At 38.3% G+C, this 26,531-nt stretch overlaps 1 protein-coding gene across 1 annotated transcript in view; it reads left to right on the top strand.

Moving 5' to 3' along the window:
* Positions 1-26,531, top strand: part of ADCY8 (adenylate cyclase 8) — a 122,354-nt gene that overhangs the window by 9,656 nt on the left and 86,167 nt on the right. The window contains exon 2 of the mRNA XM_035317647.1: positions 17,142-17,291. Coding sequence (XP_035173538.1) covers positions 17,142-17,291 — 150 coding nt within the window. The remainder of the gene's footprint in view (positions 1-17,141; positions 17,292-26,531) is intronic.

Raw genomic sequence — 26,531 nt, 5'->3', positions numbered from 1 at the left:
ATCCTTCTCTCCTAAGGCTGTAGCTATACTAACCCTATCCTATCTACCCTAATCTATCTTATACAAAAATGATGATATCCCATATTTAAAGTTCTAAAGTTTCCAACCACTTCATAGATTTGCATATATTCATATTAGATAGATACAAATACGCAGCAAAGGCAATGATGTGGAATTACATGATTTATTCTTTTTTTGTTGTTTTTGTTTTGTAACTTGCTTTCTGGTTCAGTAATTACATTTGCAAGTCAAAATAATATTTACTATGTTCCTAAAGTTTGTGTATATTTAAAGGGAGTTTATAGGTGCAATTTAAAAATGGAAAATACACACGCCATTAATTAAGAGACATTTTTCATAATTACTATCATTAAAAACTCAAACTATAATCTAGAAATCAGACTGTCTTCTTCTGGCTGATATGAATTCAGAAGTTGCAGATTTACAAAGAACTTTCAAATTCCCTAGTCAGAACGTAGAATTCTTTAACGTATAGTGAAAATCCAAAGAACATCAAAAAAAAAAAAAAAAAAGCAAAATAAAATGCTAGAGCATTCTAAAATTAAGGCAAGATCATAAATCATAAAGATATATATACAAACAAAAATTCTCACAGACATTGTAGGAACTTTGTGGCCTACAAAATCTGGAAGGGTAGATTAGATAGTCATAGCAATTATTCACTGGATAGTCATCTGGCCTATAGTCTATTTCTCATATGTGATCTAGGGACCTAAAAGTACAAGGTGGTAGTCAGTGGAATTTTTGACCTTCTGTAAGCTGAGGGGCTCCTTAAATCCTTAAGAGAAATGGACATACTGGAGTGAGTCCAGAGAAAGGCAACTGGTGAAGGTACTAGAAAACAAGATATATGAGGAGTGGCTGATGAAACCGGGGTTGTTTAGTGTGGAGCAAAAAAAGGCTGAGGGAAGAAATCATCACTGTCTACAACTACTTGAAAGGAGGTTGTAGTGAGGTGGTTGTTGGTCTCTTTTTTCAAGTGAGAAGTGAGCGGGCATGAGGAAACAATCTGAAATTGCGCCAAGGGAGATTTAGAATATTGAGAAGAATTTCTTTATGGAGAGCATGTTTAAGTGTTATAACAGGCTACCCAGTGAGGTGGTGGAGTCACGATCCTTGTAGGTATTTAAGAGACGTGTGGATGTGGTGCTTAGGGGCATGGTTTAGTGATGGATTTGGTAGTGTTTAGTGTGTGATGGCTGGACTTGATGATCTTAAGGGACTTTTTCAACATAAATGATTCTCTCATTCTAAGATGATTAAAGGACTGGAACTTCTGACCAATGAGGTGAGGTAGAGAGAGCTGGGACTGTTCAGTCTGGACAAAACATACAGCTAGGGCAAGGCATGGTTCCTGTGCTCACAGTACGAGACCTTGTTTAGCATACATGCCATGCCTTCTCCACCCACTTCAGTCCATTGCAGCCTCAAATCCTGCACTGAGACATAATTGCAGGCTTGTATCATGTCCTCACATGGCATGTTACATCACTTCTTCATGGAATATTGTCTATGGGCTTATCACCATCCCCACACAGTGATATCATGCAACCCTGGAGCACAAGCTTCTAGCAAACATCAGGCTAGTGAATCTTTCAGGGAATTATTCTGTCTTCACCCATTAGGTCCTTGTGATATGAGTAATATTGGAGGTGGAAAAGTTTGAAGAATATTAATAAGTACATGTCCTTTCTATCCATCAATAAAAAGCACTCCTCCACCAGTGGCAACCATTCAGCTTCCCTCCCTATTTGAATTGTTACGTGTTAGGAGATATCTGACATAGATAGCTGTGAACTGTGGTTTCACTGCAGCTTCTTCAGCAACCTTAGCTACCAAAGTAAGCTGGAGGCAGGTTTACTCTTAGGTGGTCAGGACCATATTTCAGCAACTGACACTATCCTTCTTTTAAAAAGACAGTAACTAGCCTTCTCCCAGCAAAGCACTGATGATCTTTAAACATATTGATTTCAGAATAGAGGATTACTCTAGAGAAGAGAAAGTTGAAGGGAAGCTGTGACAGCCTTCAAGTATGGGAGAAGTAGCTACAGAAAGGAAGAAAATAATTGTTCTTAGTTTCATCTATAGCTAACAAGAGAGATGATGGTCTTAAGTCACTAAAAATAATATTTACATTAGATAGTAGGAGAAACTTTGCAACAACAAAAATATGTAGGTAACCACAATTTGCCTGGGAGGCTTCATCCTGAAATATAATTGAGCAGTTTATAGAGAGATTTTGTTAGGATTCATTTAGGTAACATCTAGGACCTGGAGCATGGCTTAAACGACCTGTTAGGTCATAGAATCATAGAGTCATAGAATCATTACACTTGGAAAAGACCTTCATGTCTTACTTTCTATAATTAAATGATTCTGGCTCCGATTTATGGCTCTGATGTGAAGTGTTCTCACCTCTCAGTTTCCAAAGAAGCAAATCATTTTGTATTTCTAATGATCCCTTCACTGAAGCCGACAGATTAGTCTGATCTATTTTCATTTATGTAGCCTGAAATTCCACAGTTTCAGGAATTTATACCTGTGGTTATCTATGGACATGGTGGATAAACCATTAATTCAAAATTACCAATAATATTGCTGATAGTGCAAGAAAATGTCAAAATCTAATAATCTCTTCCAAGAGAAGAGTCTATATTGATGTCCGGGATTGCCCTGACCCAGACAGCACCTTGCTCCTGAAATTTTTCAATCTTATTAGGTTCACATGGGCCAACTTCTCAAACTTGTCCAGGTCCCTTGGGATAGCATCCCTTCCTTCTGTTGTGTCAACTGCAACACTCAGCTTGGTGTCATCTGCAAACTTGGTGAGGGTGCACACGATACCACTGTCTATGACATTGTTATTAAACAGTACTGGTCCCAGGACAAACCCCTGAGGGACACCTCTCATCACCAGCCTCCACCAGGACATACAGGCATTGGCCACCACTCTCTGGGTATGGCCTTCAAGCCATTTCTTTATCCACCTTTGATCTACCCTTCAAATCCATATCTCTCCAATTTGGAGATCAGGTTGAAATCCCCCACCAGGATGAGAGTGTGTGAGTGTGGTGTTCCTTGTAGAATCTTCTTGTAGCATCTGCTTGCTTCTCCATGTGTGATGCTCAAGATGCGTCCATCAGACCTAGGACTGTTTTATGTTGCTGGATAACAGAGCACGTTTCCTAGGGCTGAGAATCCTACCCCTGCCAGAAAGCAGAGAACTGGGCATTTACTTTTGAACAGACACAAAATGCTCCTTTTCTTCTCCAATACAGATTCTTAGCAGCATACAATTGTAATTCAGAGAACATGGTGGATAATGTTCTCTTCAAGGGCAATAAACTCTGACCTTGCCAGGATAATCATGTTTTTCATGTTATGAAAGGCAATACACTCATTCAGCAAAATGCCTTTATTTCCAGACTACAAAATCAGCATCAGAAATTCAGATCAACTATAAAGAAATCTTCAATAAAATATTTTTAGTCTGCCATTTAGACTCCTGTCTGATAAAGAAATTGCTTAGTAATGATGAATACTCTGCAAATTCATGATGGGTTTTCTGTTTAGAATAGAGGATGGCATAAGCACATGTATAATACACTCTCTTGTTTTTCTTAGTGGGATTAGGGTGGTAGAGTAGAGGTAGGTCAACCCACATTTACTTTTAATTGTTATAATAATTTTGAAGACAGACATAGCAGTTTGTTGATAAGAACATACTTTTCTGAAACATCTGAATGATCCCATTCAAATCCATTGGTACTGCTAAGATGCTGCAAGCCCTGGAGCAAGTTGGCTAGTGAGGTACCACTGCTTGCAATAGCAAGTCCTGCAGATCAACAGCACCTTCTTCTGTAATCCAGTGAGTTTTTATTGAATACTGAGGTCAACGTGACCCTCTATCTCCTAGAGCAGGGATTTTTCAAACAGCAGTGAAAATGACTCTTCCATTTCAGTTTCAGTTTGAGGTCAGAGGAAACTGGAAGCTGAGAGTGACCACAACCACATTTTTCATCCCTCATCAAAATGTTTTTATTGCATACATTTCAAAAATAGTGTGCACCCCTCTGGAAACTTCAGAGCCTCTCTGATATTTCCAACTTGATGTCAGGAACAGTGGGACTTTGGTCCAGTCAGTCTTTGTTCAAGGGAATCTATTCAAAAAAAGAAATATTTGAAGAAAACACACACACACACACAAAATCCAAAAGTGAAATTTTCCTCTGGGAGACTGTGAAAAGAAAGCTATGCAGACTGACGGGTTTCCAGGTCTCCACGGAAATATTTTGTGTAGTGGACAACTCTGGTGGCAGAATCTTCCATTTCAGTTTCAGAAACAGAATTGCTACCCCATCTTGCATTGACCTTCAGAACTGGGTCATTAGGACTATTTGGATGGGTACAGTGCATCAATGGGGGATGACTGGGGTTGACCTTATTTTCCTTCAAGAACAGAAATTCTAATCTTTTGCAATTTGAAATGTTCATATGTCCCTTGGGAGGAGAGTATTTGGCCTTTGTACCGTGACTGGCTGGATGGCAGAATTTACATTCTAATAACTGATTTCATTCTCTTAGCGAAATAAAATAAAATAAAATTTTTACCAAGAAGGAAACATTAATGATTTCCTAGGGTATCTGAAATGTTTTGTTTCACTTGTGTTCTGATACTTAGGAAACCAAGACTCTTGGAGGAAACTGCTTAAAAAACATAAGAGCTGGTAGGCATATCTGCATCAAACAGACCAGGCTTTTTATCAAGCATTAAAGATAAATATCTTACATTAGCACTGATTGTCTCCTTTCCCCTTGAACCTTTTCATAGACTTGACTGCTTCACTGTCTGGCATCCAAAAAACATCAACCAGTTGGGATGAACACTTTCTAAAACTATTTGTGTCTGGTTTCCTTCTTTAAGGTTCAGAACTAATGTTCTCCCATTTTCCTGGAATTTCAGTAAAAAAATCCACTTTGTCAGCTAATTATTGACTTAAATTCAGTGGTGTGTTTTTTTTTTTTTCCATGAAACACAACATTGTCAGCCTTAGTGTTCCTACCCCTTCATGTTCAAGGCTACAATTTCTTTCTAAGTATTCATCTGCTGAGTGCTCCTAGGAGAGCAATGTTTACATATCATGACTGCTGCTATATTGATCTATACAGTAGATACATGAGCTAAATGCTCACTCATATCAAACACTGCTTTGTTCAAGCAAATATTCCTTTGAAACCCATAAGTTCTTCTGTGAGCAGGTTAAGAGCGACCTTGCTCCCAAGTGACTACTTTTAAAAAAAGTCTGAACAGCAAAACTGAGTACAATTCATGGCTACACATTGGATCAAGCCTTATATAGAGCTATGCTGATTTAAAGCATCTGTGAGGCATCCTCTGTTAGTTCATATTATATCCATCAAGATTTAATACTCCCCAGAAGCTCTCATTGGTTTCAGCAGAATTTGTTATTTAAGATCAGAGACAGTGGTTATTTTGTCTTGTATAATTTATTTAATATTCCATGAACAAACAGTTCAGTTTCTATTTCTCATGCTTACACAAGCACCAAAAACAAAGGCATGCCTTGTATTGTCAAGCAAGGAGTGTTTGGCCCACTGTAAATATCAGGGTTTAATGTTAATCCCATCCTTGTTTTACACCAGAATAGTCCACTGCCTTCAAAGGAACTAGTCCTACCTAATCACACCAGTGTCAATTCAGAATGAATCCTGCACTATACATCTCCCTCGGTAGCAAAGTGGCAAAAAAAAAAAAAAAAAAAAAAAAGCCCTAATCCTTTATTATTTGTCTATGGCATATTCTGCCAGGCAAAGGACTGAGTCAACTTTTTCCCACAGCACTCTTTGTACTTTTGATGTCAGTCTGACTTCTAGCTCACCACACTGAAGCATTCACCATGACTAATAACAAAACAACACCCACAAGTTTCACAAAGGAAATTGTTTGTCCTTGTCTAACTCTGTGAGATAAAGTTTTAATCCATTGGTCTGGAATGCTGTAACTTTTCATGGCCTTTGTCCAGTACATTTCCATTTGTTCCCATGTCCCTTCCTTATTTTTTATCCAGGACAGTTCTTAAGTGAGAGTTAAAAAATGGAGGTAAAAGAGGCTTTTAAAGAGAGTATTGGATAATACAAGATGGTTTTCAACAAAATTCCCATTTAAGCTTGGAGAAGAGAGATTCAGTCCTGCTACTTTACCTGAGCTGTGTTCAGCTCAACTCCAGACAACAAAGGCTCCTGGACCCTATTACCCCATCCTAAATTATCCTAAAGTTTTCCTTGCAGGCTCATCCATATCTTCACAGTCTCTGTTTCCTTGCAGTCTCTCCAAGACTCCCTGAGGACATATTTGTTGGTTATTAATGCAGTTAAGGATAGCTGAAATTCTGTATTCTCCCAAGTTTAGTCAGTGCAAACTGGCACACCAGAATACAGTCCACCACCTTCATGCTACCAAAGATTTCTCCAAAGTAAGGGCAGGACACAGGTGCTTCAATCTGCCACTTTTACAACCCAATATTAACATCAGGGATAGCTGAGAACCTTTTTGTTTGTTTGTTCATTTGTTTTCTTTTCTTCCTAATGCTTTGCTAGGAGAGGATATTGCTGAGTTCAGTCTCTTCTTTTTCATAGTCATCATAGTCAACAAAAGGAGATTGTGAGAGAAAGAATAAGCACAGGAAATATGAATTGCATTCATTGTGGCTTTCACGTCCTTTTCACACACACACATACACACACATATATATATATATTTTAAAATGCAAGCAAAGCACCCATGATAGGAAATCTGAAGACAGAAACTGTTTTCCTTATCGTTTCTGAGCTAGAAGGCCTACAACAGGACCTGAAATTCTGAAAGTTGATATTTGCGGTCTCATACATAAATCAGCTGTAGATTCATTGTGCTAACTCCCTCTCTAACAACACCTGTGCAAAATGACAGCCAGTTACAGGTGTAGCTGTGGGGGAACTTTAGTCTTCTGTTAAAAATGCTGATAATTAAGTGTAAATAACTTTTGTTTCCAGCACTGTTTTGGCTTTTTAGGCTAATAGCTTAAAAAAGGAGCAGCTGTGGGGGGTTGTTTGTTTGTTTGCCAGCAGGTATAACTGATTAACACAAGCATCTGATCAGCAGAGATTCCAGTCAGAGTAGAAGCAGGCTTTGAAGAACACATATAATTTGGAAAATAACACTGAAGAAGATGATACCCTCATTTATTTTTCATTACCGGTATTTTCAGTACAGTTTTAGTTAAATCTGTTTACTTTTTTAAAAAAAGTATTAAGCTTACTGTTACCCAGACTAGACTGCCTTTCATAAGAGAGCATTTGTTCTCTGATAAAATATCTGAAAGGGTTTTAAAATCATTACCTTTTGCAGATTTTTATTTCCATTGCAAAATGAAAAAAAAAAAAAAAAAGTGATTTGCAAAATCTTCTTTCCTATGGCCTCATCTTGATAATTCAGAGGAAAACACATACAACCTGACCTAACATATCTAGACAAGCTTTTCTTGTGCAGGCTGCTATAATTCTGCAAACTACAGTGAATCAGGGTCACCTGCACACAAATCATGGCAATTGCCAGTTCCATTGGGAAGAGATGTGGAGTACATACTGCAGGTAATTGCTGGGATGCACATACGTTTGATCAGATGAAAACAGCAACAAAGTGTGTCAGAAAAGATGAACTGCTGTCAGCTCTCCAAACATAATTATTGCTCACTCAGTTTTGACATCCTATTTTGGATAAGAGCCATTATCTACAGCAATAAAAACAGCTGTGCAGAGCACCACCACAAACCCATTTAGTAGAAATATAGACTACCTAATTCTGTTTTCCTTAAAATGTAGTTAAACTCTTTCCAATGCTGCAAAGCAGCTTTTATGATTACTTTTTTCTACCATTCCTTCTAATCAGTTGCATAATCTATTAAAGGAAGTACTTGGAGTTTTGCCCTTTACTATCTTGCATTAGATTAGAGAGAACTACTGAGAAAAATTGGGGAAAATTTCCAAAAGAGTCTTTCATTTCAGAGGTCCTAGTTTTAGGGTGTCCATACTTACCCTTGTACTCAAAGAATATCTCAGACATTTCCAGACTGGGTATTAGCTATAATTTTTTTGTCAATGAAAAGTTAGCTATGATGTCTGAAACCTGGTCCCCAAATACTGGTGCATCTGAAGTGGGAGATAGTTATCTAGAATTTGGATGTCCATATATGTAAATCGAGGGTAAAAAAATCAGCATTTGGTAAGGGTTGGTCCACAAAAAAAAAAAAAAAAAAAAAAAAAAAAAAAAAAAAAAAGCTTTTTCATTCCTAATATCTATGATGTTTTGCGTGTACTTTCCCATTTCAGATGAACTTATTATAAATCTTTGTTTAGATGTGGTCACTTTTATTCAGAACAATTTATTTTTCTTGTGGCTTGAAATGGGATGTGGTTTCTATTAAATTTAATTACTTGGTATTTGTTTTGAAGAGTAAATGTACAGCTTGCAAGGAAGATCAACTTCTGCATAAAAAAGATGTGTAAGGAAAAGTCAGACAGTTTGATCTTCATGAGTCTGAAATGGAGAAGTGCAGAAAGGGAAAATCCACAGCTGCTTTGCATTCCCTTCCAAGAAGTAATCTATCTAATGTCATCACTTCAACAGTTTCCTAACCTCCCCTCTATGACTGTCATGGGCAGCTTCCAGTGTGTTTCTCTACTAAAGAGGCATTTGTGCTGTGCCTTAACAGTTTTGTTTGTTTGGGCAAGGCAGGGAGAAGGGGAAGGGGAGTGATGTTACAGGATCTACTCTTGGTTAAACAGCCCAGGTAATTAAAAGGAATTCCGTAGTGCATGTACTGTGGTTTCAAGTCGACATATATTTTGAAAAGAAAATAGAGATTTCTTTCTGTACTTTTTAGGTTTACCTAAACACACTAAATGAGGTGACATTTTTTGGACAATAAAATGATGACATCTGGAGGGTTTGGCATTAGATTTCTTCTTTTAATTACACTGCAATGCAGCTGTCTTGAGAACAGAAGGAAAAGGTACCTACCCAGCAGACAAAACACTGAATAGTGGAGGTTATTCACCAGAAAGAGCAAGACCATTCATTCTAAACAGCATCCTGTGTGCAAAATGCTGACAAAAGAGTGCTGTGAACAGAAGATATGATAACCAGATTTCATTATGTAGCTCAAGATCAGTTCCTAGACAAGGGTCAGAGAGAGGGTTCAGCAAACTACCCTATAGCCATAGAAAACTGTTCCTAGTGAAGATCATTTACCCACGTCTGTCTGTTCATGTGTATGTATGGGATATGACCCTAGTATGACAATGTTCCAGACATGTCTACTCAATTTAATACCCATAAAAATAAAAGTACCAAAAGGTTATCAGCACTCCCAGAATAGATGTTTCTTGTTGTTGTTAAGGTTTTGTCTGAATCCTAAATTTTAGCCTGACTCAAGGGGAGTTGGATGTGATGTGCTGAAAATAATTTGACATTTGTGGCTGTTCAATGGCACTAGCAGGGTTATGTATTTGCTTGATTGCCTCTGTGCATCACTCAAGTTATGTCAGCTCTTACGTGTCTGGTATGATATGATTTTCCTGGAAGATCTCTTGTACCACACTATGTTGCAAAACATGGTTGATAGCTGATCTGCCAAATTGTATGGTTTGAGCTACCGGTGAACAATTTACTCAGACATTCAATTTTCTACATTTCTAATAGATTCAATGAGATGGAAAGAGCAAGAAGGAAATAGCTATTTCTCTAAAAGCAAATTAAACCTCTTATTCTGAATATTAAAGATATGTATTTCTGAATTCTATCTTCAACTAGAATAATTGATTCTATGCAAGTGTGTCATTGTTCAGAAGAAAAATGGTCTTTGTTTTCTAAATCATTAGCAGTGCAGGAGCAATAGTTATGTTAAGGTACTCTGCAATAGCATGGACCATGGCTGAGACCAGTTATTCCCATTGTGGATGATTTATTAATTCATTGGGGTACACGTTGTATTTTGGTAGACAGGGCTAACCATCCTTGGAGGCTACAGATTCCATGCATCTTAAAGGCCAGACTGTGTTCCTAAGTACATCATGAAGTCCTCTAGTACCAGTTTTGGAAGCAAGAAGACTATGATTCTTAAAAGAGCTTTGCTCTCCTGGAGGCCTGAAAGAAGGCCTGAGTTTTTGAAGAATCAGGTGATGTTCTTGTGGGAGCTGTGCACAGCTGAACCATAAAACTCAGTTCTAAGTGAAAAGGCTTTATATCCAGGAGGTTGTACTTATACAAATAGCTACTTTCACATTTAACAAACCAGGGATGGGTGGGGTGAAGCACCCCTCTTAACCAGCTTGGTCTGTGCTTGACTAAATTTACTATCAATAAAAAACACCCCTTTATCTCTCCCTGTCTTCTCAGGTATATGCTATATTCCTAACTTTCAGTAAATTATGTATATTTGGATCAGATAAAAGTCTTAACACTCTCTCCAGCTGTGAGCAGCAATAAAACAGCTGTTGTACAATTGGACAATGTAGAGGATCAGTCACAGATGAGCTTCCTGGAATGTCAAGGCAGTCGTTTGGTCACTTTTGTGGGACAGGTAGGTCTCCAATAAACTTTGATGAAGAAGTACTCATAATCTAAAACAAACACACATTGTCATTTAGCAGAGTCCCAGGAGAAGTCAGATGGAGTGAACATGGGAAATAAGAAAACTCTTTACAAGGCGGTTTAACAATAAAGCAGCAATGATTTTGGTTAATGAGTTGGCAGCAGTGCCAGCTATGAATACTCACGTGCTTCCTCTCCCTGTGGAGGCTGTGCTGTGAACTCAATCAGACAACTGCTCTAGATAGGAAAATCACTGCCAACGCCAAGTGTTTGTTTTTTAAGTTGGCCAAGTTCCCTGATACAGTTCACAGTAGGGTCCCACAAATAATTGATCTGGCACGATAAAGAGGAAGCTGTGCTGAAGGATCAAGGTGGGCAAGAGGCAGCACAGGGATACAGGTACTTACTAGTTTAGCTGCCAAGAGCTTTGATTCATAAAATCATGGTCTCAGCTGGAGATAGAGGCTTGCTACAGCTCAACAGTGAGAGAGTGCTGGAGTCTGTGCTGCCAGATGTTCTTGTTCTGTGCAAAGTAGAGCATTTTGGTCTCAAATCCCACACTTCTCATGCAACACTCAGCTCATTTCTGGTGATCAGTTCTTATAAAAACATCAATTATTTCCCCTCTATGTAACCTAGGCAAGGGGGTAGATGGAGAAGGAAAAATGGGGAGGTTTCAGAGACATGGTAGGTACAAAATCCAAACTTGTGCAAGCTGCTATTTTTAGTTAAACAACTAATTATGAATCAAAATGCTTCTCCAAACCTAATTAACCAATAATAATTACCATAGCAACCAGTTCTTTATGTGGCACATTCTGAAAACACTCTTAAAGTAGCACAACAGCTTTACTTTCCTAGTTTTCCCAAAACAGCCAAGAACCACTCTAATCTGCTATTGAAGCCAATCCTAAATTAGAAAAGCAAATAGGAAAAGAATTAAATAATTTCCCACAGGCTCATTTCAGGAATTAATGAAATTCCTGCTCTTTAGTGTTAATCTTTCTTGAGAATGTCCAGCTAGAGATTATGTAGAAAATAATTTCTTTAATTTTCAGCCGTGTTTTGGCGAGATTAGCCCCAACAGTGTTTTCTTTCTATACAGAAGAAAAATAAATCACCTGATAAGAAGCTCAATAATAGGTTTATTTCTAAGCATACTAGTTTTATTTGTTTGTTTATTTTCTTTTGTCTGCACTTGGGGTGATAACACAGAAGTTCAAAGTTCCCCCACATTTCAGATTTTTTTCTAGGCTTTTTCAGCTTTCTCTCCTCCATCTCCACTCTGCTTTCCATATAAATGTATGCTACCTTTGGCTGAACTATTCATGATAAAGACTCTCTGTGGTAGCGACTCTCTTTTAGGGTTAGCTGACCTTCAACATATTTCCAATCTTTTGGATTTTTTGGATATTGATTATTTACTGCACCTTAGGTTAAGAGCTCCTTGGAAGTGCTGAGCTTAGTCACGCACTATGCACTGCAGAAATGTCTATTACTGGCAGGTCTCAGAAAGCACTGAATTAGGAGACTCTACAGCTGACCTTATTGATTTACATTCCCTGATGGACAAATGCACTTTTTCAAAGAGGAAACACGTGGCAGAATTCACACACACGTCAGTTATGATTTTTGAAGATCTAAATCTTTTTGACATTTGCAAACTCCTCCCTATCTCACTCTCTGATTATAAACGCCTGGAAATAATCATAAACTCCAAATCAAGACAAACTCAACTAGATTCTCTTAATAACAGAAATGCCTACTAAATGCTATTTTTATGCGTAACCCAGCTCTGCTCTCAACAGCTTAGACAAACTCCCTCACCAGTGCCCTTCTGAATTTCCATTTTCCTGAACTACATTCAATTCTGGTGTGATAATCTTTCTGTATTTGGGATTCACCTACAACTTCACAACAGACCTTTGAGCTTTTTCACTGTCTTTTTAATGATTTCTCCTTCCCCTGTTCACTTACTTTACCTACTGTACCTACTTCGATTAATACTTCCACCTGATCAGCTGTGTCCAGTGCCTTTTAATTGTTTCTTTGACTGAGATCTGGTTGTTCCCAAATTCACTCTAAATATTATCTTGTTTTCAGCTACCCCAGCAAAACCCTTTTCATACAATGAATGACAAATATAAATGAGTTGATCAGAATCCATGTGTACTGTCAAATTTAAATTTAAACTTGTCTGACCTGTTTTTTCTCTTTTCATTGCCTTGTTTTTTTTTTTTTTTTTTTTTTTTTTTTTCACAATGACTTTGCAAAGTGCCCTAAGGTGCTTCTATGAAGGATACTTTATAAATGTAAATTTGATTTGACAAATGATTTCTCTGTGAACTAAACTTTTAATTACCTCCTATGAGAAATGTGAAAAGCAAAGTTTTTGAGTAATATTTTTTATGGCTATTTCTAGCCATCTGCATGATCTTGTCAAGTAACTTTCTTTAGCTGTATTCGTCCTGCTTTCAATCATGTGTAACTGCAGGTTCAGCATGAACAATGCAGGTCCTGTTACACAAATAATCCCAAGCAGCATGGTGAGGGATACTTTTTTTGTCTGCAATTTTTAAATATTCAGAAAGCAGACCTCCCAGAGCTCTATTTAACATCAAAATGTATCATTCATGGCTTTTAAGATTACCTGTTATTTCTGCTACAGCTACTTGTTTGAGTTCTGTGCAAGGTGAAAATGGACTAAAGGACTTTTAAATGTGAAAACATTTTCCTTTTTTTCACCCTATACCTAAGCTTTCCTACTCTATGAGCATTGATTATCTTCAGGTCAGTCAAAAAGATCTGAAACAGTATGCATCTTATAAAACCATAGTGTACCCTGGACTGTGGCCCAGCTACGCAAAAGAAAATCCTACAAGACTTCTGGAATTGACCACTTTAACCAGCAAGAGAAAGGAGTGACATTGAAAGACTCAAGTCTTTTATAGATTTTATTTTTTAATCATTAGTATCATTTTTATTAACAAGAGACACAGACTGACATCTTTGCAAGGCAGAGCACTTTTCTCCTTAGATTTGTTTCAGTCAGACTATTATGGGTAAGAAAAGCAAATTCTGCCTCTGAATAAGCTGCAGTTTTACCTGTAGCATGTTTTCCATAATTCCCTTTGTACAAATCAAATTATGTAGTCATGAAATCTAATTGAGGGCCAAATTCTACTGCATTTGCTCTAAGGAGATCTGCTGAAGCAAGTGGCACTAGTCTTGAGTATTAGCAGAGACAGAGACATGAACTGGGCTCATGTGGTTGTTACAATTGAATTTGCAAGTAAACAAGAATACCCTGACACTAGATTTTTTCTTTGTTTGTTTGTTTTTGTCACCCTAAACACTAGCTTTCCTAGTGTGTGTACACAGCTTATCTTCAGGTTAGTCAAAATGATATGAAACATTGATTTCTCCAGCCACCCACAGCTGACTTCAGTTGTGCTGAACAATGCAATCCAAACTGGTCTTATCTCATGCCAACCTGTCATACACTTACTAGCAGCCTGTGGCAGAAAGGAGTTATCTCATGGGTTGAATTACTGTATTTTCTGTTTTATAGTGGAGCAAAGGTGGAAAGTGTTGAGTGGAAACTGGCTGGTCTCAGGCACATTACCTCCAGACAAACAGGGTAATGTGAAAGAAAGGGAAAAAGCAGTAGAGAGGTGGAATTGTGACACAGTGAGGCTAAATAGAATTCCTCCCTTTTTTAAAGAAAAGTCTGAGCAGAGGTATGATATAAGTCAGTAAAATCAGGTATGTTGAAAGGAAGATGAATTGGGAATGATTAGTCACTCTTTCTCATATTATAAACATGATGCAGCACTCAAAGAAATGATAGGGCTGCAAATTAAAGAAAAATAAAGGAAGCATATTTATCACAAAGTGCCTAATTAAATTGTAGAAATCTTTGTCATCAGATGGCATAAGGGCCAAAGGTGTAATTAGCTTCAGAAAGATATCAGAGAAAAATGGACATGGTAGATCTACCGGGGGCTGTTGAGCAGATGGATGGAGTATGCCACCTCCAGCTCAAAGGTGCTGTAAACCACAGGATCCTGGAAGCTAGGAAGATGTGAAGATCATGCTAATCAAGCCCTATTTCTCAAAAGCTTTGCCTAAATGTCTATTATTGGCAAAGGTTAAACAGAACTTCATCTGGAGCCAGGATATGCATTCTTATTTAATCAAGGCATATAAATTGTAAATGAATTCCCTGTACTATCCTAGAACAATGCTCCAGATTCAGAAATATAGGAATGCATAAAGCTGAAGTTTCTGCCAAATTCATTTAGTCTGATATCAAATCTCACTTCTGTAACCCACACGAATGTGAGGAATGAGACTTGCAGTTCTTAGGCACAGCATCACAATGAGATTAGGGAGTTTTGCTAAATGTTTTCTATTAGAAGAAGCAAGATGGATTTCAGGACAACTGATTGTAAGATAACACTACAAAAATACAAATTCTAGACCATGAACAACATATTTTATTCTTATTCAACAACTGCATGGATTTTACAAAACAAAACAAAACAACAACCATAATAATAATCACAGAATCACAGAATCACAGAATAGTCTAGGTTGGAAGAGACCTCCAAGATCACCGAGTCCAACCTCTGACCTAACACTAACAAGTCCTCCACTAAACCATATCCCTAAGCTCTACATCTAGTCTTTTAAAAACCTCCAGGGATGGTGACTCAACCACTTCCCTGGGCAGCCTATTCCAGTGACTAACAACCCGTTCAGTAAAGAAGTTCTTCCTCATATCCAACCTAAACCTCCCCTGGCGCAACTTTAACCCATTCCCCCTCGTCCTGTCACCAGGCACGTGGGAGAATAGACCAACCGCCACCTTGCTACAGCCTCCCTTGAGGTACCCGTAGAGTGCAATAAGGTCACCCCTGAGCCTCCTCTTCTCCAGGCTAAACAGTCCCAGCTCCCTCAGCCGCTCCTCAAAAGACTTGTTCTCCAGGCCCTTCACGAGCTTTGTTGTCCTTCTCTGGACTCGCTCGAGCACCTCCATGTCCTTCTTGTAGGGAGGGGCCCAAAACTGAACGCAGTACTCGAGGTGCGGCCTCACCAGAGCCAAGTACAGGGGGACAATCACTTCTCTGGACCTGCTAGCCACACTGTTTCTAATGCAAGCCAGGATGCTGCTGGCCTTCTTGGCCGCCTGAGCACACTGCTGGCTCATATTCAGCCGACTGTCAACCACGACTCCCAGGTCCTTCTCTGCCAGGCAGCTTTCTATCCACACATCTCCCAGCCTGTAGCGCTGTCTGGGGTTGTTGTGCCCCAGGTGCAGGACCTGGCACTTGGCCTTGAACTTCATACCGTTGGCCCATCGGTCCAGCCTATCCAGATCCTCCTGCAGAGCCTTCCTACCCTCGAGCAGATCGACACACACACCTAACTTGGTGTCGTCTGCAAACTTGCTGAGGGCGCACTCAATCCCCTTGTCCAGATCATTGATGAAGATGTTAAAGAGGACCGGCCCCAGTACTGAGCCCTGGGGGACTCCACTAGTGACTGGTCTCCAACTGGATTTGACTCCATTCACCACAACTCTCTGGGCCCGGCTATCCAGCCAGCTCTTAACCCAACAAAGTGTGCGCCAGTCTACGCCATGAGCAGCCAGTTTCCTGAGGAGAATGCTGTGGGGGACAGTGTCAAAAGCCTTACTGAAGTCAAGGTAGACCATGTCCACAGCCTTTCCCTCATCCACTAAGCATGTCACCTTGTCATAGAAGGAGATCAGGTTTGTCAAGCAGGACCTGCCCTTCGTAAACCCATGCTGACTGGGCCTGATCGCCTGCTTTATTCATATACAAGGAATGATTGTAGATTTTACATAGGCTTCAGTGAAGAAAAGGTTTGTGTACACAGGCACAGGCTATGCAAGCATTTGGTTATGCTTTCAGCTTACTTTTTGGATGGTTCAGGATTCAGATTGTGCAAGCTTGTGCTTTGGCATCAGCTGAAAATTAATTTATTTAATTTGGTCAATAATAACAGAATATTATTACTGATAGTAACTCTTATCTAAATTACACTCTTTGTTTTCCTTAATATGGCTTTGCTCTCAAACTAAACCATGAAACAAATCACAAAGTTGCTTCTACAGAAAAGGCAGTGCAAAAACAAATTGTTAATTATGTTTGTAATCATTCCTGACTATAGGCCTGTGAGTCAGTTCTTGGAAACATCATTTGTGGTTCAACTGGAGTTTAATGCCCCCAAATACTGTATATTTCTTCCTCAAGGCAGAGAGAATTTTATATGTTTGATGCCTTTAATTAAGATCCAGGGGATTCTTCTATGCAAACTTTCCTAACCATTTAGTTTTACAGCCAACATGACTGCAGAGCAGTCATTCTCTCTGCTTCTATTTTTTTAAACAGATATTTTTGTTTCTGTTGCCTGATAAAATCCTGCTTGTTGTTCATTGCAGATAGCGGCTCAAGCAGTGTTATTTATGTGTATGAACACTGCAGGAATCTTCATTAGCTACCTATCAGACAGAGCACAGCGTCAAGCCTTCCTGGAGACCAGAAGATGTGTAGAAGCCAGACTGAGGCTTGAGACAGAAAACCAGCGTCAGGTATTGGAGAAATATTCTTATTTTTGTATTAACTGGAATTGATAATTGAACAAGACCAGGCTGCTGTCTCATTTGTAACCTTACTGATTCCAGTGTGATACCACCTGATTTGTGCAGGTTAAGTGAGATGATTGCTGTTATTTTGCTGTTGTGTATCGATCTGATATGACATTTTAAAGATTTTCTTTGATAAACCAGATGAATAGTGAATGGCTGTTCATTTCCCCACACAAGAAGGGGCCATCATGCGAAGCAATAGGGCCATCATGCGAAGCAATAACTCACAGGTGTTAAAGGAAGTTTCTTTACGCAAGCGGGATTAAACTGCAAAACTAGACGTTTCAGCATGTTTTTGATAAGAAAAGTTCATATCAGTTGAACTAAGTTCATGGAAGAAAGCTCTGCCTAGGCAGAGAAAATCCTAAAACATCACCTTTGGCTCACAGATCAGCTTTTGGGGCTGTGATGCCATTGCAGGGAAGTATCACTATATGCTTTCTCTGTTCTTAAGCTCTTCTCAGAAGATCTCCTTTTGGTCACTGTGTGCAGTAGCATACTCGACTAGGTGAACATTTGGTCAAAGCTGGTGCAATTGTTCTTAGGTACATCATCATTTCCAACACAGAACTGAGGCATCTGTTAAAAGGAAGTTTGCTACTTATTAATTTGTAACAAGGCAGCAGAAATTATATGTAATGTTATGTATGTTTTGCATTCCCACTGAAATATCAGAAGAAGGTTCACATGCTATTTTAGATAGCATTGAAATCAAAATACAGCCAAAATATATACAAAATATATAGTGTTACACTGCTCTTTCTTTCTCAAAAGAATTCATGTTGTCCTCCTGTATGGATATGTGTATTGCTTTGCAGTTTTATTTAATAACATTAAACTATGCTCTTATAAAGATATCTAGAAAGATGTCATGTTTTAGACTTTACATGAGAAATGAAGCAATGTTTGTGCTGAATGATGCCAGAAGGTCTCTCCAGCTGTTGCTAACTAGGAAGGCTTTGAGGGAAAGCTGGATTCTCTCTAGGATGCTCTGTTCTCATTTTAACTGTAGGACTGTAGGACTACATTTTTGTGCCTTATGGATTTTGTGGGCTTTTTTTTTTAATCTCTCTTCTTGTTTACTCTTTTGTAAACTAACATTTTGTAAGGTTTACTGTCATCATTGTTTCCTAGAGTTCATTGTAAAATTATTTAGAAAACACCATCAGAAAATTCCCCTGCTCCAGATGATTCTGAGGATTTTCCATTAGAATTATTTTATTTTATCAAGGAAAATGAAATTTCTATGAAGAAAATATTTTTTCCTGAGAAATTCAATTTTGCTGAAATGTTATTTCCTATTAGGAAAATGAAGACAAGATACTTCCATTTCAATGGATTTTAAACACACACACACACACAGGTTTCTTTCAGTGTAGGTGAAAGTAGGGGTTGAATCTAAAATATTTGCTTCTAATAGGTGCTGGACTGTGCATTTTTTCTTGGCCCAGTGTCTTGCGAGTTTTTGGGGCTGTGTTGTTCCCTGAGGGCAGAACTTCCTGAAGTCACTTTCTGTGGTTGAGACTCACCTATAACCAAACAAAGTAGTGTGCTATAGGCATCATATGACTGGAAATGCATAAGGGAAAATATAGCCTGGCCAAGGACAACACCCAAAACAGAAAACACAGACATCTGGTCACTAAATCAAAGAGTTCTTCTAAAACTCAATTTAATGATGAACTAACCCCAAAATTAGGAACAACACATTTTGATATATTTCCAATAACTCTGTTGGAACATTTTATTATACACATCTATATATAAATATATTTTTGTATTACATAATATAATGTATTTATACTATATATTCCATATTCTATATTATGCTTTATATAGTAATGCAAATGAAAAGCTGAAAAGCACATATATTGATACATTTTAAATGTATATAGAATCATAAAATCATAGAGTCGTTAGTGTTGGAAAATACCACCAAAATCACCTGGACCAACTACACCCCTACTATCAATGTTACCCACTAAACCATGTTCCTAAGTAGCACATCCAACCTTTCCTTAGACATCCCCAGCGACGGTGACACCACCACCTCCCTGGGTAACCCATTCAAATGCCTAACCACTCTTTCTGAGAATAAATTTCTCCTAATTTTCATTCTGAAAATATTGTATAATATGCAATACATATACACTTATATATGTTACAGATAATATGCATACACATATATGTATTTTATATACAAAATATCCCCATTTGTATTTGGGACAACAACAATGAAATATTCAAATTTCTTGAGGAATTGAGACTCATTTTCCCTTAGATTTCTGTTTTTTCTCTTTGCTTCTGAAACAGTGGCTCATTTAAGCAACTTTTAAATATATCTTCTTTAAGATGACTGTCAATGTCACACATTGGGTGGCTGCTTTTTTTGAGCAGCTTGATCATGCTCACTTGATCAGTATCCATGGGCAGTAATCCAAGGACTGCTAGCATTTTTTCTTTATCTTCAAGACATTTATTTCATGATACAGGGGATCTGTAGTTCTTCTCACCCATGACTATAAAAATTATATTACTTGTTCATGTACATTTTAGAAAGGATTAAACCCTGATGAAGTTTAATAAATTCATTCTATGACTTTTCAGAGATATAGGACTGGGGGTGGGGACAGTGCACAGGCCAATAGCTGTGATGTGGCTTATGAAATTTTCGACAAATATGGATAAGAAGCTAAAAATGTGGTAAGTAAATAGAAGTATAGTTATCTGTGCAATTCTTCCAGATAATAATTCCAGGAGCCACAATATAATTTTAAAGTAAGAAAAAAAAAATAAAAAGCAGAAGGTATGAATGAAATATTTCCTCCTTATTCGATAAATGCATGGGCTTTTTAAATATATATATATATATCTACTTAAAAACTAGATGGCTATAATTTTAGCCATCTAATCTATTTTTTTTCAATAAGGAATGTGTTAAAGAGGTGAAACAATAAGAAAAAAACACATTCTCTTTTCATTTTGAAGAGACTATTTTCTTTTGACATAAGTGTTATATCTTCATTATTGTTATCAATAGGTCCTCAAAAGTAGATGTTCTCAAAATTACACACTGGTTTTCCCATAACTGCAAGGAACTCCATCCTTAATATGACTGAAAACCTGAATTCCATTCCACTTTGATTTATTTCTCCTCTGCTTCTCATAAGTTTTCTAAACTTAAGGTTTCTTACAGGAAGGTCAAGCTTCTTGTGGCTTTCAGTGGTGGTACTCTTTCCTTTTTTGGTAATAGGCGGCATAATTAAAATCTCTCAAGTTTTGTTTCCACCCAACATGTCATACATGACAAGTCATATGAAGTATGACAGGTTGCAAGATAGGTCCCATATGGTCTAGTTTTGTACTATCTTGGTTTAAAACAGAAGACCAGCTAAGTAGGAAAAAACATGAGTCAAAAAATGAAAAAAAAAAAAAAAAAAAAAAAAAGGAATGTTATGCTGTTTCATAAGTATTTGCATAGGAAGAGTTTTGTTTGTTTGTTTGTTTGTTTTTTCCATTTGCAAAGCTTATATAAATACTTCAGGTATACTTCTGTTCATTACTGTACATTGAGAAAACTAAAAATCATTTCTGTGCTCTCAAAATGACCCCTCAATATACCTTATATTTATCATTTCCAATTATCTGTCATTCTAATAACTCTGAATGATATTGTTATCATTATTGAGCATTACATAATGCCTAAAAGATGGAAAGTCATCAGTCTTGTGGAAAATATTTTATACTTTATAATTTAGAGGCAAGAGAGAAGTACCATTATACACATGGAGATGTACAAGAAATTAGACCTGCTCAGTAGGGACCTGCTTGGGTTTCAGGGATTTTTAAGAACTCCTTAATGTACGTGCAGATTTCCTGGAATACAAAGTTTGTAACATATTACCTTCTGTCTTGTGGTGGGGTTCTGTATTTCCCAATGATTTTCATTTTGAGAAGCTAAATTATTTTTCAGTGGAAATAGTCTCATTCTTTCATTTGTCATTATCTTTTTTGTGGACTGCATTGAAAATAAAAGTTAAAACCACCAAAATCAGTTTATCCAACTATGGGGAAATAATGCTTTTTGTTTGTTTCCTTGTTTGTGCACTCTGAGCTGAAATTTTGACAGATGTGATTTTTGTTTGTTTGTTTTGTTTTGTTTTCCCACTGTCATTTTCCATCAGCCTGCAATATCTTTCTTTTTTAGGGTTTCAGGACTTATGGACTCCTGGCTCTGTTTCGATATGGCTATGTTTTTTTTTTGCTCTGGAGAAAAGTCTATGTCCCACATTATGCCCTCAACCATACAGCTGTAATTCTGGATTCACTCCATTGATTCATTGTTGATAGAAAATATCCTCAGGTGCAAGTTTAGCTTTCAGGTTGATTCACTTATTGCACAAGAGACAGAGGGTGACATGCAGTCCTGTATGAAGGGAAAGATTCATAAAGAGGCGAGTTTTTCAAATCTCTTAAATTACTTAAAGCCCAACTTCTATGTTTCCAAAACTCAATACAATTAAACATCTAAATCTTTTCTGTTAATTCTTTCCTTTCCCATCACTCCATCAATTGTTTTCATTCTCAACCAGACTTTTGAGTAAAATTTTCAGAAGTATTTCAGAAAGTTCAGTTTCAGTCATATTTTCAAGATTAACTACTTCACTAAGGATCTGGTTTTTGTTTTGTTTTGGTTTTGAATTTTTAAGCAAATGAGGTTGTTAATTAAAACATATTAGCAGTTTCAACAGTAATGTGTTTCCTAAATCTAATCACTATTATAATAAAGTGAATTGTACTGTGGATACAAGAGAGAATTACTTCAGCAGTCATTGCTAACAATGTTTATGCATTTAACTGTACAGTATTATCTCTGTAACACCATTTGGAAATCTCAGCACTCCATGAAACTGAGGCAACATGTGTCCACTTCTTTATTTTCATTTTAAATTATGATTTTGGTGAAGGTTTAAAACATCTTACAGCTTGGTTTAGTTAAATTAGACTCCACTGACTACTAGAAAAATTGTACCATAGAAAGACAGAAGGATTAGAGAAACAAGATAAAGAAGGCAGAAAGATAACTAAATATTATTTTGTACAAACAGTCTTAGTTTACCAGCTATGGGCTAAACCATTAATTTAAATATTTTCTAATGAAATGTAGTTACCTGCTTGAGTTTAAGATACATAGTTATATCAAACAACCAAAAATGACATGCTAAAATATCCTCCAATTTTGTTTTCACCACATGGTAATTATGCATAAATGAAGAACATGAGGTTCTCAGTTTTGTTTAATCAATTATTTTTCAATGACATCATCAGTTACCATTACCATTACCATTACCTGTTTAAAACTTTGGTTCAATATTTTTATTTGGTATCTTGGCATTTCAAAAAGGTTTACACTCAGTGCAGTGTTGTTAACAACCAGTTCTTCCTTTTTATCTTGATTTTATTGTAAAGGCACAGAGGTGATTCTGATTTCATTATACCTAGGCAATGAAAATGGAAAGTATAACTTATTTTCTTAATTAGCTACTGTAAAACTTTCAAAAACAAGGAACATATCATTTTCCTCATTTTAAAAATGTTATGAAATTTCCCTCAGAGAAGAACAGAAACCTACATAATATTTCATTTTCATTTCTATTTCTCTTCAAAACAAAATCCCTAACTTTACATGAATGACATATTAAATCCACACATACACTGAAATTATGTCTTTAGGATTATTTGAATTTGTAAGGCCTCTGTGATGTCTTTACCTGCTCTTTATCTAGCAATTCATATTTGTTTGAAATTTGTCTAACATTTTAAAGCATCATATTATGTCATTTAATTATAAATAATTTCTCAGATAACAGTCTACCTCTTCCTCCACCACACATACATACAGCAAGCTATATCTACCTGAAAACAACTATTACACAAAGAGGTGAATTGTTTGATTTAACAAAATTTCCTATGACTAAAGATGTAAATGGAGTCTTAACTGACACAAGAACTTCACAGAAGTTAACTTGCTAAATAGCTTTAAAAATCAGTCCAGCACATACTTCTACTATTAGAGGTTTTGTAATAAGATCTCAATCATAGAATCATTAGGGTTGGTAAAGACGTTCATTACCACCTGGTCCAACTATCACCCAAACACTAATGTCACCACCCACTAAGCCATGTCCCTAAACACCACGTCCAACCTTTCCTTAAACTCCCCCAGGGACAGTGACTCCACCACCTCCCCGGGCAACCCTTTCCAATGCCCTTCCAATTTCTTCTGAGAAGAAATGTCTCCTCATTTCCAACCTAAACCTCCCCTGGTTCAACCTGAGGCTATTACCTCTAGTCCTATCACTAGTTACCTGTGAGAAGAGGCCGACACCCCATAATTTCATTTCAAGTAGTTGCAGAGAGCAATAAGGTCTCCCCTGAGCCTTCTTCTTTTCCAGACTAAACAACCACAGTTCCCTCAGCCCCTCCTCATTGGATTTGTGTTCCAGGCCTTTAACAAGTTTCGTAGCCCTCCTCTGGACATGCTCCAGGGCTGTGATGTCCTCCTTGTAGTGAGGGGTCAAAAACTGAACACAGTACTTGAGGTGCAGCCTCAGCAGAGCAGAGTACAGGGGAATGATCCCCTCCCTGGACCTGCTGGCTACACTATTCCTGATACAATCCAGGATGCTGTTGGCCTTCTTGGCCACCTGGGCACACTGCCGGCTCATGTTCAGGTGAGCATCAATCAGTACCCCCGGATCTTTTTCCTCTGCACAGCTTTCAAGCCACTCTGCCCTAAGCCTGTAGCATTGCATGGGGTTGTTGTGGCCAAAGTTCAGGACCCAGCTCTTAGCCATGTTGAACCTCATCCCATTGGCCTCTGCCCATTGACCCATCCTGTCCAGGTCCCTCTGCAGGGCCTTCCTACCCTCTTGCAGGTTGACACTCTGAGAACTTACTGAGGGTTCGCTCAAATCCCTCATCCAAATTCTCAATAAAGATATTAAAGAGGATGGGCCCCAGCCCCTGGGGAACACCACTGGTGACCAGTCACCAGCTGGATTTCACTCCATTCACCACCACTCTCTGGGCCCAGTTGTCCAGCCAGTTTTTAACCCATCAAAGAGTGTACCTGTCCAAGCCATGGGCTGTCAGCCTCTCCAGGAGAATACTGTGGGAGACTGTGTCAAAGCCCTTACTGAAGTCTAGGTAGACTACATCAACAGCTTTTTCCTCATCCACCAGGCAGGTCACCCAGTCATAGAAGGAGATGAGGTTTGTCAGGCAGGATGGAGTGCACCCTCAGCAAGTTTGCTGACAACACAAAACTTGGAGGAGTGACTGATACACCAGAGGGCTGTGCTGCCATTCACAGGGACCTGGACAGGCTGGAGCATTGGGCGGTGAGGAATCTTATGAAGTTCAACAAAGGCAAATGCAGGGTCCTGCACATAGGGAGGAATAACCTTGTGCACGAGTACAGGTTGGGAGATGACCTGTTGGAAAGCAGCCCTGTGGAGAAGGACCTGAAAGTCTTGGTGGACAGCAGGCTGACCATGAGTCAGCAATGTTCCCCTGGTACCAAGAAAGCCAATGGTATCCTGTGGTGCATTAGGAGGAGTGTTGTCAGCAGATAAAGGGAGGTGATCCTGCCCCTTCATTCATCCCTGGTGAAGCCTCACCTGGAGATCCGTGTTCAGTTCTGGGCTCCTCAGGACAAGAGGGACATGGAATTACTGGAGCAAGTCCAGAGGAGGGCTACAAAATGATTAGGGGACTGGAACCTCTCTCATACAAGGAGAAGCTAAGAGAGCTGGGCCTGTTTATTATGGAGAAGAAAGACTGAGAGGGGATCTTATCAGTGTGTAGAAATACCTGAACAGAGGGTGTCAAGAGGATGGGGACAGACTCTTTTCTGTGGTGCCCAGTGATAGGACAGGAGGCAATGATCACAAACTGAAGCACAGGAACTTCCAGCTGAATATGAGGAAACATTTCTTTACTGTGAGGGTGACAGAACATTGGAACAGGTTGTCCAGAGAGGTCGTGGAGTCTCCTTCTCTGAACATATTCAAAATCCACACAGATGCCATCCTTTGCAATGTGTCCTAGGTGACCCTGCTTGGCAGGGGGATTAGACTAGATGATCTTCATAGGTCCCTTCCAACCTCAACCATTCTGTGAAAACATTACCTTTCTGAAACATTTTATTTGCATAATTTATGGTAGAGTTAGAGCACATGATACTGTTCTATGAAAGAAGGATTTTCTCTGCAGTTGTTCAAGATGACAGGTGAAATCAGTTCATATCTGTGTGATGCATACTTTCATCCTCCTGTGAGGTGTTTCTTCTTGTTCTCATGGCAGCAGGTTCTGCATCATTCATGAAAAGAAAACTCTCTACCTGGAGTGCAGAAAGCTCACCAGCAAAGCTGCGCTGACACAGCTGTGCTAAGCTATTAATGGAGACTAAGACAAAAATCGGAAAGAAATCCTCCATATTTTTAACCCCTGAGAAGCCAAATAATCAAATTTATTCTACTCTAACACTACATTGTTGCCTACAGTGAAGTTACCCTGTGCTAAAAGGTTCTAGAACCACAAAGAAATAGTCTCTTTATTTGATTTTTGACATCCCTCTCCAATATGTTCTTTAGAAAGCAGACCCCTTTCTCTGCAGGCATCTTCTGAAATTTCACAAAAACAAAGTCCTTTTATATGAAAATAAAACCCCTCCTCAATGTCTTCCTAAGCATTATTTATGGCTTTTTGAGTCAGAGGATACTGGCCTGAAGGCTGGAAGCAGGAGCGATTAAGACAGAGGGTGTCTGGGGGATCAACCACTGCCTGCCTCTTGTCTTGCAAGGATTACTCGGGAGAGAAGGTCCAAGCTTGCATCATTCTTGATCCACCACACTTCTGGGAATGCTTCCAGTCAAGCTGGGGTTAAGACAGGCTTCTGCAGGCATAATTCTCAATTTTGTCAGATTTATGGGGAATAAGAAGAAGAAATTGTTATTCATTAAATGATCTGAAGAGTCCCCTGTAAAAATACCCTAGCAGACTTCTGTTCCCTGTAAGTCCTACCACTGTTTTACTGGAAAAGTACATTACAGCTGATCTCTTTCTCATAGAGTATTCCACAAATTCAATTAAAGCTCATTTTGCAAGTTAAAAAAACTT

This window comes from Oxyura jamaicensis, chromosome 2 (genome assembly GCF_011077185.1).
Source record: "Oxyura jamaicensis isolate SHBP4307 breed ruddy duck chromosome 2, BPBGC_Ojam_1.0, whole genome shotgun sequence".
NCBI lineage: Eukaryota > Metazoa > Chordata > Aves > Anseriformes > Anatidae > Oxyura > Oxyura jamaicensis.
This window is presented reverse-complemented; position numbering and strand designations above follow the sequence as displayed.